The 13,312-nt window shown below is 40.8% G+C and overlaps 1 protein-coding gene across 4 annotated transcripts in view; it reads right to left on the bottom strand.

Moving 5' to 3' along the window:
- Positions 1–4,948: 4,948 nt before the first annotated feature.
- The window catches only part of Ubr5 (ubiquitin protein ligase E3 component n-recognin 5), a 106,072-nt gene continuing 97,708 nt past the window's right edge, over positions 4,949–13,312 (bottom strand). For 3 of the 4 annotated variants that reach the window (XM_057792178.1, XM_057792177.1, XM_057792176.1), the window contains exons 54-59: positions 12,905–12,989; positions 10,488–10,643; positions 10,025–10,138; positions 8,699–8,843; positions 7,390–7,475; positions 4,949–5,559 (exon numbers count right to left, since the gene is read on the bottom strand). In XM_057792178.1, the coding sequence (XP_057648161.1) occupies positions 5,347–5,559; positions 7,390–7,475; positions 8,699–8,843; positions 10,025–10,138; positions 10,488–10,643; positions 12,905–12,989 (799 nt within the window). In that variant the 3' untranslated portion in view covers positions 4,949–5,346. Of the gene's footprint in view, positions 5,560–7,389; positions 7,476–8,698; positions 8,844–10,024; positions 10,139–10,487; positions 10,644–12,904; positions 12,990–13,312 lie in introns of those variants that run through there. The other variant, XR_009058476.1, reaches the window with a different exon arrangement.

A 13,312-nucleotide genomic window follows, 5' to 3' on the forward strand; every position in this document is an offset into this window, starting at 1 on the left:
CCACCCACGGCCGCCTCTCCTCCGAGAGGCTCCTCCCCCAGGCGGCCCCGCCCCGCTTCGCAGAGGCTCTGCCCCGCCCCCTTCGAAAGGCTCCTCCCCGCAGGCGGCCCCGCCCCACTCCGTCCTTAGCCCTCCAGCTTCCCGTCACCGAGCAGGACTCCCTCGGCGCCAGCTCCCAGGCGAGCCCTGCGCTCCACCGCGTCCCTGACGTCACACGGCCCCGCCCACCCCTGCGGACCCAAGCCGGAAGCTCCCGCCCCGCGTGCCGAGTGTCGGCTGCAGTCCGCCTGACCTGCCCACTCGGACCACCTATCCACAGTCCTTCGCCGGCCACACGGTAGGGGACGCTCACACGGGAGGTGGCGCTCCAGGGTCCCTAGAGACTGCCAGGTGGCTGTAGAGCCACCCACTGTGTGAACATCCTTAAGTCTGGACTCCTCTGTTAGACTCTTCCAAAATTCCTGGAAGAGCCCCTTTACTTCCTGCTTCCAGGACGTGTACCAGGTCTACAAGAGCGTACAAGTACACGTGACTGACCCTTTCACAGATTTCCTTTATTCCCAGATGCCTTCACCACCCCATGGCTCACATCTACAAAATCAGCGTCATGAGGACAATGCAGGGATCTGCCACAGCCTCGAATAGTCAGTCCGCTCTAAACAGAACAGGGCACCTGGGTACAAACATCCACTATGGGGAAACGAGTTTCTGAAAACAGTTCCCTGGGTGGCCCTGCGGGAGTGAGCCTTGAGGCTCTCTTCTCAATCCAAATAAAATCCTTGCAGAAAATTGGCAAGCACCAAACTCTTCATTTTAAAACTTCTTAATTGCCGGGCGGTGGTGACGCACGCCTTTAATCCCAGCACTCGGGAGGCAGAGGCAGGCGGATCTCTGTGAGTTCGAGACCAGCCTGGTCTACAAGAGCTAGTTCCAGGACAGGCTCCAAAAACCACAGAGAAACCCTGTCTCGAAAAACCAAAAAAAAAAAAAAAAATAAATAAAATTCTTAATTATAGGAGTTCTGTTTAAAAGGCCATGTTTACTATTCAGAAAGACCTCGAATGGCGAGGAGGTCCGCACATCTGGAGGTGTAGACTAGAGCCACATGGAATAGGCTCTGTGCAGGATGATGCGAACTTGATACAATGCAATGGGAAAGCCCGGGGCTCCGCAGGTGAGAGCAACAACTGCTCTAAGTTCAATTCCTAGCACCTGCGTGGAGGCGGACAACCTTCTCTAGTTCCAAAGTACCCAACACCCTCTTCTGGGTTCCATGGATCCATATGCATAGAGTAAGAATTTTCCTTTTTAAAGAACATCTTTTCAAGATGCCTTCATTATTAAGTAGCTGTGGGAGATACTCAAATTTAAGTACATGAGTTTGAACCCTGGAACCCACCTAAAGTCAGGAGAACCAACTCAATAGAGCTGGCCTCTGACCTCCACATCCCTGACTTTGGGCGTGCTGGGCCGTCAACTCAAGGTTTCACACATGCTAAACATGTACGTATGTGAACTACACTCCTGCACCGTGTATCTTTTAAAATTAAAGGTTCGTTGCTGCCTTTTTTCAAAGCATATAAAAAGCTTTTGTGAAATGGTTATGCTGGCTCTGAAGCGTAGCAAACACTAACGGTCATATACTCTAGACCAGTTTCTACATTACACAGCTCCTTGTGCTGCATTTCTCGGTGTTTGCTGCTGTCCCCATTCTAAGTTTTGCTGCTTCTATACTTACCTATGCTTTCATTTGTTTTCTTGTTGTCCATATTGAGGCAACTATTACATGTGCCTCATGTTACCCAATCCATTTCTTGGTAGTTGAGGATTATTATTTTTTCTGTGGGCAGAATTTTTCTAATGAACAGTAACACAAATGTATCCCCTAGATGTATTATGAATATGGCAACAGTGATATTTACATACGCCTTCCACTTCTATAGGCTAGAAGCCGATTCTACGAGAGAAAAACAGCCCCACTGGTCTGCCATAGAAACCGGATGGTAGTGGTGCACACCTTTGATCCCAGAACTAGAGAGCATTATAAAACAGGAGCAGACAGTTTCCACACACAGCAGTCTCATTCTGAGATTCCTGGAGGCAGGATTGCCATTTCCGACAGAGGCAGAGGTAAGAGCCAGAGTGGCTGGTTGTTTTGCTTTTCTGACCTTCAGGTAGAACCCTAGTGTCTGTCTCTGGGTTTTTATTAATTGTGCTACAGGGCACTTATTTTTAAAAAGATCCTACAGGGTAATGTGTGATTCATAAACTTCACCTAATCATTCCCATGCCACAAGCTTGTCACAGTTTAACAATAGTCAAGTTTCACTTTTTTGCATCAGACATTTCAAATACAAGAACACTTTTTTTTTTCCTGGAGAAATTCTACTTGCATAAAAATACAACTAACCCATTGATTGGATGTTACACTTGTGAAAGAGGTTCATGAAATCTTTATCCATGCTGTTTTATTATTATTTGTGAACGTCACCATACATGCACAGGTAGAGGTCAGAGGACAACTCGCAGTCAGCTCTCTCCTTCTACCTTATGGGTGGGTTTGGGAGATCAAATTCAAGCCACCAGGGAAGTTAGGCAGCAAGTGCCATCTTTCTGAGTCTGTGGTCCCTATGAATTTTAAAGATACAACACACTGTGTAAGTACATTCAGCCACGACCCAGGCGGTGCACTAAAGACATATCCATCCAACCGCGATCAAGCAAGAGCCAGGGTTAAGCAACAGTTGTATCTTTTGCATAGAACTTAAGAACTCTGTAGTGGATTTATGTTCACAAGTGAAACAGGATGCTCTCTGGTCCTCACTCTGGAATTCTCTATTATGAAGATGACCGGCTTCCACCGTTTAGTGTATCAGAAAAGGGACCGGAGACAGACAGTGCCCAGGCATCTGCATTAACAAGCCACAAGTAAATCTTGGCGAGACAAAAGCAGAATTATTTCTTCAAGGAAGATGTCATTTTTTAGCTTGAGCCTGGCAGTTGTCATGACATTCATCAAAACAACCCTGTCTTTACAGTGGAGATGCTGTCCTCTCTCAAGCCAATACAGAGCCATCTTGATATCCACACTTTAGAGGAAAGTGGGAAGTAGCAAAGCTCCAAACACCAGTCAAGTTTACTCCTGGTTTTCCTGAACTGTCTCCAGTTCTGTTTCACTTAATTGCTAAACAAGACAAAAAGAGAACCTTGTTTTATATGACTTTATTTTATATTTAGAACCATTTTACGCTTAACTTTAAAAAAAAGAAAAAAGCCTCACTCTGCTTTTATTATTACTAAAAGCATTTTAACCAAACTCTTGATTTAGGAAGACCTCAGACATTCTGCATTATTTTCAATAACGCATTATTTTAAATATTTTTATTCTTTCAGTAACTATTAAAAATAAGTTTGCAATTGGGGTTTCAAGTGTCCTAGTCTAATTTGTTCATTTACTACTGATCAAGTCTGTTGTGTGCACACAGGACTTACGTTGATGTTTTATACCTTTCAAATGCTTGTTAGCTCTTAATTCAGAATAATATTTGGACATAACAACCAATGTATCACTTTGGCTAATTTACACACATAATACAGCATGGTGTTGTATAAGTTTTAAGTAACCTTCACTACTATGATTCAATTTCAAATATTTTAGTGTTAGCAGGGTTGAGAATGCCATGTGCTTCAGTCTTTAAAAGAAGTTATATAGTAAAAGTGCAGTCCCTTTCTTTAAACATGACAATTATCCAAGGCCAGAAGTCCTAGCAGGAATTGAGAAGATAGGTGAGAGATGACAGAACTTCTCTCATTTTTCATATTCAAAGTGACAACTTAAGTCCTAGAGGGACTTTCTGTTCCTTGTTATCCCACTGAATAAAACTGCTAAGTCCACAAAGTGTAAGGGCATTGTTCAAAGACCACCTAGAGCCATTTAAAAAACAAAAGAACCTGTCACTTAGTTTTCAGTTAGTTAACTCAAACTTTCTGTGCCAATTGATGGTTAGACATCACTTCTGCTTATAAAAAGAAAAAGCCTGGCCAGGCGATGGTGGCGCACGCCTTTAATCCCAGCACTCGGGAGGCAGAGGCAGGTGAATCTCTGGGAGTTCAAGGCCAGCCTGGTCTACAGAGCTAGTTCCAGGACAGGCTCCAAAGCCACAGAGAAACCCTGTCTCCAAAAACAAAAACAAACAAACAAAAAAAAACAAAAAAAAAAAAGAAAAGAAAAAGCCTGGCTGCGTGCCATTCATGATTCTCTGCTAACTGTAAAATGTGGACTGGTTTTCTTAACTTTCTTATAGTCCATACATACGTATATAAACTTAAAAAAAAGTATGAATATAACCATGTCAGTTGTATAAGTATATAAATAAAAACTGTTTCTTCAATATTACTTGACATTCCTTCTGTAATTTATTTAAAAAAGTAAAATGTAACAAGATATTTTAAAAAGGCTAGATACAAAAGTATTTAAGCTGCTCACGAACATTTAAAATTTTCCAAAATGTATTTTCAGTAATCATGACCTTAGAACGCATTTTACAGTTACCAGGAAGTGCCCAGTTGGGCACACATAACTGAATGCCCTTAGCACAAACGTCTGGCTAGGACTGAAGGGCAGGAGCTTGTCTAACTGCCTCGGAACAGGTACAAAGAAGAGAAGGTGACTCTAATAAGGATTGTGCATTGGCCCCACCATATGTACAGAAAAAGTGCCCTCTCTCAACTCAACAAATCACATGCAAACATTAGTGGTATCGTTTAATATCCTGGAGCTCAATGCAGCGGAAATAACCCGCAGTAAAAGTGGGTTTTATAGGTAAAAGTGATTTTTGTCTCTAAAATCTGGATGTCAAGAACTTTTTATAAGTTCCATATACATGATACACAATTGCAGCCAACCACAAATTAAACACCATAAAAAAGTTAAAAGAAAAACACAGAACATACTTAATTTTTTATTTTGAAATTCCCTATTCCCTCTATACAAGAGCCTTTGTCGAAACGCTTCCCACAAAGGCAGCATTGCATGTTCAGAACATCTTACATTTCCCCTCACAGAAAAGAAAGTCACAGTGTAGATTATGTTGTTCTGCTGTCAGCTTTGGCTGGGGTCGGACCTGGAAGTTGGCAACTAACAAACCATCATAGACAAAAGGTGCCAGTGCTTCTCAGGCCTTTAAGCTACAAACTCAGCAAGGAATGTCTGCATTTAATCTCTTTATGGTACCACCAGGGGTTATGACAGCATTAACTTCCATAAACTTTTATAGACAAATGGGGAAAAAAAAAATCTACAAAATTAGCTAGTAATATTACACAGCAATACACACATTTTATACTCTACACAAAACCAAAATTCTTGGTCTTAATGGCGAGCAGTAACTTTTGTTTGAGAATCTGTTTCGAGGAATAGAGTGGGACATACAGCCGAGAAATACAGGTGTTTGCAGTAGGAAGATGCTGGTCATCTGGCGGCCTTATTGTAATTGAGGGCATAGGCTGAAAACCTTCTTCACTGGCTGGCAATGATGGGCTTGATGTCCAAAAGTAAACCTAAGTAAGAACATATAGTTACAATTTTGGCCTTCGTAGTCAACCTTAATTCTTGGCAATATAAACAACGTCAATTCTGAAGTTTCCTAACTGCCCAAGAACAATAGACATGCTATGGGTGGGAATGAGGGGGAAGGGAGAGAACTCCACGAAGTTTCAACCATAAACAAATCACTACAGACAACTAAGTAAGGCTGAGAGCAGAAGAAACAGTCTTCCCTAGAGAAAGCACACTAACTGGTTATTCAGTACCAAGTGGTCAGCCCTGAAAACACACATCTACACGACATTATTCAGTCTGAGCAGGTTTTACTATGTATTTAGCAACACGAACGAACACAAAAACACACTGGAGGGGGAGCGATCATGAATTTGAAAAAGAGCAAGGAACCCGGGTTTGGAGAGAGGAAAGGGAGAAATAATATGATCTGAAAATATAAAACTCAGTTTTAAAATTATTTTATTGTACTAAAAAGCAGAATCAATTCTACCTCAATAAACTACATGTTAAAAAATGTTCAGATTAGCCAGGCGGTGGTGGCGCACGCCTTTAATCCCAGCACTTGGGAGGCAGAGGCAGGCGGATCTCTGTGAGTTCGAGGCCAGCCTGGTCTACAAGAGCTAGTTCCAGGACAGGCTCCAAAACCACAGAGAAACCCTGTCTCGAAAAACCAAAAAAAAAAAAAAAAAAAAAAAAAAAAAAAGTTCAGATTAAAGGAGAAAAAGGTGTTATGTTTGTTTGAGTTCAAAGTAATTGTCTCAAGGTCCAAGTTTCCTCATCTGACGTGAAGCTATTGTATCAGTGATCTCTAAGGGCCTTTACTACAGCTAACTTCTCTAAGTACTTCTTGGAAAAAACACATTTCTAAAGAAAAACTAACACTCTCATGGGCTACCTAAATGTTATTTTATCTACTAGCAAAATAGTGGCTAATATACACAATACATCAAAATTCACACAATAAAGTCATATGGAATCCATTACCAATTTATTTTGTATGACACACAGGATAAACAAATGATGCCCAGTAAGTGGTAACTGTTCCTCTATTTCTGCTACTAAATATGCCAAACATAGGCTTCTTCGCAGAAATATTTATTTTTATGATTATTAAACATTCTGCAATGATCTGTCCTCTATATTCATGTATCAATTTTCTGTGATAAAATTTAATCTGTAGCATTGACTTTGCACAACGAAGCACTAAAGTCAATCTAACTTCCCAGAAAAGCTCAAAAGCGTACACTAATCATGGTTATTTCCTAAACTATAATATTCCCTAAAATATGAGAAACTTCGTCTCAGAATGCTACGAAGGGAACATGAGACAAAGTCCTCTCCCCAGTGCCAGAGCAAGCAAAGCTGTGCTCCATCCACTTATTTACTCATTTAAGAGATAAGAAAAGGCTTCATGTAAAGTTTCTTCAAGAATGAATGAGTTGGGGCTGGAGAGGTGGCTCAGCAGGTAAGAGCACTAACCAGATGCTCTTCCAAAAAGACCTGGGTTTGATTCCCAGCACCTAAACAATGACTCAAAACCATCTTTAACTCTAGCCCCCCCCCCCGTGGGGGGGCGCTGATGCTCTCGAGACTTCATGCACATGGTGCACAGACATGCATGCGTGTAAAATACTCATATACACTAATGAGAAATTAAAAAAAGAAAAAAATGGATCAACCCAAGGATCACTAAGAGAAACAGTGCCCGACCTCATAGAACCGTTATTGGTAAACTATGTTCTTCAGAAGAAAATCACCTCCTAAAACACCAAAGCAAACTCAACCAAACCCTTCGTGTTTCACCCTACAAACTGTAATATTTAACTTACAAGATCCTGCCGTTCTGTCATGCTCATTTTCTCCACTATGGACCAGAACCAACGCTTGAACTGTAGAAGCTTCTCAGCATTCTCTCCTAAGAATATAAAGTCAATGTGTTGTATTAGATGTTGTTTCTTTTGAACACTGGTAAACTTCATACATAAACAAAGAGACAAACTTTAAAATTTAAGATATCTAATACCTATCAGGAAATTAAAGCTATTTGCACATTTAAAAACAAACCTTTGTAATTAAGTAATCCTGACTTGAGTAAAGAAAAGTGAACTATCATCACTCAAACCAACAGTCCATGACATAAAACTCATCTGTAAACTGGAGTCTTCTCATGTGACAGTGAACTAGTGCTTCTAAAACTACTGGGTTTACAAGTCACGTGAGGTCTCTCTAAGAGGCGGACACCCACCCACTCTGTCCACAGGGAGAGGAAAGGACACCAGCATTCTCTCTCTAAAACTTTCAAAGGATGCAATGCTGCTGAGCTGACAGTTTTTCTTTCCCTTCTATAGTTTTGGTTTTTAAATGAACTAAGTTCTAACTACTTACACTAAAATGTGTCACAAAACCCATTACACAACAACCTATAAATTACCAAGCACGAAGGAATTTTAAATGTTTCTGTAATTTGGGCTGCAGCACACCTTTAATCCCAGCACTTGGAGGCGGAGGCAAGAAGGATCTCTAAGCGCAAGACTAGCCTGCCCTATGAAGTAAGCTGCAGGAATGTGGTGGTGGAAGTTGTGTGTATGTGTTGCTTTTATTGGTTAATGAATAAAGCTGTTTTAGCCAGTGCAGTATTGCAAATACTATAGTTTCTATGCGATTATTTCAGTTCTGGGCGGCCAGGAACGAACAAGCAGCCTCCGACAACAGGAGTGCTACATAGACCCTGTCTCAATAAAACCAAAAATAGAATAAGATATGCAATATGATGGACAAAATAGAAAACAAAAGGGAAACTGTATGTAGTAACTACAGCACAGTTACAATCTTCTCAATCACATATGTGCATGTGCACATATTTTGTTTTTTAGGCAGGATCTCACTATGTATCTGAGGCTGGCCTCAAACTTCATATTCTCCTGCCTTGGCTTCCCATAAAGAACAGAAGAATAACCTAATTCTAAGCTATCAAAATATTAATCTTCATCTAATCATACCTTTAATTGTAATAATAATGAAAAACCCAAACCTGACATTCTACAGGGCTTGGGAATAGACTCTGTAACCCAGAACCTCAGAGGACACACTCAGCAAACGCTCCAGCCCAGCTCTTCACAAAGACTTGCCGTTTCCTACCTGACTCGTCATTGAAAGAGGTGAAACTGATCAACATCTGCACATTGACTTCGCCACAGCCGTTCACCAAAAGCCGAAAGTCTTCTGCTGTTAAGTCTTCTAAGGAATTTTTTGGAAGCACATCCAATAGACCTTTCCTCATGGCCTAGAGAATTGGAAATTTTTCCTTTTATTATGATCAGTACTTTGTTTTCCATAGTGTCTGTTTATATTATTAAAGCTCAACATCAAGTTATAGCAGCACTCTCTAAAAAAATGCTAGATCCCTAAGCAAAGAGGAAAAAGGGGGCTTGTTTTCGAGTTTTCTCTTAACAGATTCAAGAAAGAAGGGGAAGAATTGAGCACAGAGAACAGGCTAGTTCAGAAGTCACCTAGTGTTTTATATCCCAGTAGAAAACTGAAATTGCTTCTTAAATCAGATAAATAATGTACAGGCAGCACATTTTATAAGCAGCATTACTTCAATTTGGCAAAAGTGCATCCTAGAAAAAGCACAGTAACAGCCAGCCTCCCAGACTCAAACCCAAAATCTAGATATCGACTTAAAAAGTGTTCAATCTTACGCTCATCTGCAGAAGGAAACCAGTGCACTAAAGGATTAGCCTGCTAATGTGCGGCCAGAAGCTAACGAGTGGAGCACTAACTTGAACGCAGTCTAATTCCCAGCACAAGAGTCGTCACCACTCTTCAATCTATAGAAACTTTATCCTGGAAAGGGGCAGCATTAATAAGACAGGCCTGAGTGTAGAGCTGGTTGCTGTCTTGAGAATCTCACTTTTGGAACACCCCTCCATCGCTGTGCTTAGGGTGCTAGCCTAAACTATTGACTGTAACAATATGATAGTAGAAACATGCCTCCCTCTAAAATTTCAGCAGTCATGGCTGGGTGTGCAGCCAAGGAACTCTTTGGGACTAGCCACCAATAAAAACTCTGGGTTGTCATGAGATCTTAGGCTTCCCTAAACAAATGTTGGCGAAGCTTGTACTTGGAACCCTTCAGGCTTTGCTTAACAAGCCTCCTCTGTGGATGTTGCTGGGGTGAATCCTTCTAAGTTAGGTTACGACAGGATGCTTCAAGAACGACATTTCAGCTTTACAAGCCCTTAGCTGCTCACCAGCTATCTCTGACCCTTACAGTTCCTAACAGCTATCTCCAAAAGAAAACAAGTGCTTGGCCTGTAGCTGGGGACTTCAGACTTTTAGTTGCGAGTCCATTTTCCATTGGAAAACTTGGGCCTTTTATAGATAGATTACTGGGCTAATTCAGAACAATGGTAAAATAAAAATAGCTTCCCATGACATAATCCTTTTCTGGAAAATACTTACATGCAATGGCTGCTCTGCAACTACCAACATTCTGTGCTCTGCGTATTTCCTCACGTATTCATAGACATTCTGAGGAGTGACTGGTATATTTACACCATTTGGAATGAGTTCAACCTATGAGAAATTCAGCAGTGACATTTAAAAGCAATTCTGACAAACAATAACAGCTCGTAAGAACTTTATTTTCTAAAATTTTAGAATTTAAAGATGAGTCTTTACCTGACAAATATCTGAGAGGCACAAACCTTGCCAGCCTAAGTAAGTACAAAACTGCTCTGCCTCAGTCTGTTTCGCCAATTCCCGACTCATTTCTCTGTTCCTCTCCTACAGTGCTAGTTCTGGTACATATGCATACACCCCGACTCAGTCTTTCTCTCTTGGGCCTTACCCAAATTGTTCTTTATAAAATGGCCTAACAAATTCCCCAATTCTCTTGCAAAATCAGAAACTGGATTTACTTTACCTGTCCTCCACCCTCTTCTTTACACAGGTCAATGGCAAATGCCAAATCCATTGCTGAGAACACAGCATCAGCATCTGAACTCTGGGACGCCAGGATCAGCTGTCGCAAACTCTCATACATTACCGGGTCAAAAAAAGCAAAGTCATGCCAGTTGACCTAAGGAAATAACCACACAAGAAATCTGAAAAGAAGCCTCTTTTCTTGACCCAATAGTAAATTACAATCTGTGATGACTCTGGGGGAAGGGAAGTGACAGAGAGTGAACCCAGGACTGTGTGCGCGCTAAGTAAGTGCTCTACCACTGAGCTATATCCCAGCCCTAATTTTCTTTAACTTAAAGGTACAATGATGAAGAATGTCCTGCAAAATACATAAAACTGCTTTAAAGAGGAAATAAAAATTAACAAATCTTTGGCTTTCACAATTCATTTAATTTTTCATAACAGGAATAAAAAAGTTAAAATTGCTATGAGGGAGCCAACAGCATGCTTTAAAAATAAGTTTCAAAAATAATTTGGAAAGTCAGCATTATTTCTTGAACACTGCGTATGTGCATAAGCAGGCTCCCGACGGCCTCACTGTGTTCCTCATGGTCTCCACACAACAGAGATTACTAAGTCCACTCGAAATCGATAACTTACAAAGATCACATCACTGACTTAGACTGAAGTCTATCAGCTTTCATGAGCTAAAGGGTTAACACACTAGAGGCAGGAGAATCTTTGTGAGTTCAAGGCCAGCCTGGCCTACAAGAGCTAGTTCCAGGACAGGCTCCAAAGCTACAGAGAAACCCTATCTTGAAAAAAATCAACCAAACAACCAAAAAAGGAGTTAACACAGTAACCATTTTTATATGTAAGAGCTTTGGTTTCTACTCACGTTCCATGCACAGAGCATTTTAGTTGGACATGTCAAGAGTTAAATGTGGTCCCAGCCTAAAAAATGCCTTACTATAATAGGCTCAATTAAACAGAAAATGATATTCAGTGATTTGGCTAAAGACAATGAATTTAGTACTAAAATATGACTAAACACCCATGGATGAGGAAGTCATAGGCCCTAGTAGAAAGTTCTGTAGCTTTGTTGAATGGATACGGTACACCTATCAAACTGTCTTCTAAATAACTGTTTATGCCCATACACTTAGTGTTGAATGGATATGGTACACCTATCGAACTGTCTTCTAAATAACTGTTTATGCCCATACACTTAGTGTTGCTGTCCACTTCTGTTAGTTTCTTTTGGCAGCGGTCAGTTTGACTGTAGACTCAACTGGTCAAAGTACTAAGAACGAGTGTTGATTGTCCAGCAATAAATGGGAGATCTGTATCACTCTACCCACGCCACACGTGCGCCATGCGAGCGTGCGTGTGTCTATGCACATTTGTGCCAGAGAAAAGCGGCAGTGTAGAAACTGACTGTGGAGTTCAGCAACGTTCTTGAACAGCTGTGACCATCAATACCAAGTCATGGGCATGAGACAGTGCCCATATCTTCCTAGCAATTCATACAACTAATGGTTGACGGGGGAGGACAGACCATTTTCTTCATTGATTTAACCACTGGACAAGTGCCCATGTTCCTGTGAACAACCTTAATGACACCCACTAGGTCTCGGTCTTTCTCTCTCGGTCTCTCTCACACACAGTACCACTCGATCACAGACAAGACATGAAAGCAGAAGGGGACTAAAGAGAACAGGAAGGAGACAAAACAAAGTGAGAAGAATGGGGATACGACCAAATAGGTGAAAATGTCATAATACTCATTATTGTGCATAATTAATATGTGCTAATAAAAACCATTAGTGGGGGTAATTAGTAGACTAGCTTTCACAATTCAATTTACAGTAGATTCACGGTACAACCTAGAGTCTTGACCTCTTTATGATAGCTTTAGGAACTGTGATGCAGCTGAGTGATCAGCAGCACATGTTATTCTAGTCAGGGTATCAGACTACCAACACATAAAGACAATAAGTCTATAAGCCAGACCAATGCCAAGCATGTCTACTTTATTTATTCATGCTCACTGGCCCCTCTGTGGCAGCTGCACGCATTTTCAAGTGGGCTGTGTTTAAGACTATTTATTTTATACTCTACTGCCACCCACTTGGGACCAATTACAGTGGCTTTGGCTTCCTGAGCACTGTGTGTCAAGCACAGTGCTTGTGTCTTTATAAAGTTGTCAAGAGGATTTGTCTTCAGTAGGATCCAAGTCTGTCAGGAACCAACCGTAACTGTTACCAACTCTACTGTGCCATCTCCTCATATACAAGGACTTTAGCTATATCATTAAATACTTGACAATTATGATTATAATGATTTAAAACAAACTGAATACTATACAGTATACCATCATTTATTTTTCAAAGAAATGTTTACAATTATAAAAGCAGTTATATGCATCAAACTTACTTTTCTACCAAGCAACACTTTAATTACATGCCTATTCAATGTGATAGGACATAGTTCATTTTGCAACAGACATAGTCCAAGAATCCTAAAAATAAGAACAGAAATATAATTTAAATTCAAAACTAATCAGAGAATTAGTCTCACACATACATAAATATATATATATATAGATAGATAGATAATATTTTAAAAAGTTCCCTAAGCCTCATTTCTACCTAGTATAAAATAGAGTACATATTCAATTTTAAAGCTAATTTTAGTCAGGCCATGTGGTGACACACCTCTAATTCCACAGCCCTGGGAGGCCAGCAGGAAGAACATGAGTTTGACCCCAGCCTGGGCTGCACAGAAAGCGTGGGGCTGGAGGAGTAGCTCAGTGGTAGAGAGCATGCTCAGCATCGGACAGAG

Source organism: Chionomys nivalis, chromosome 17 (genome assembly GCF_950005125.1).
Source record: "Chionomys nivalis chromosome 17, mChiNiv1.1, whole genome shotgun sequence".
Taxonomy (NCBI): Eukaryota; Metazoa; Chordata; class Mammalia; order Rodentia; family Cricetidae; genus Chionomys; species Chionomys nivalis.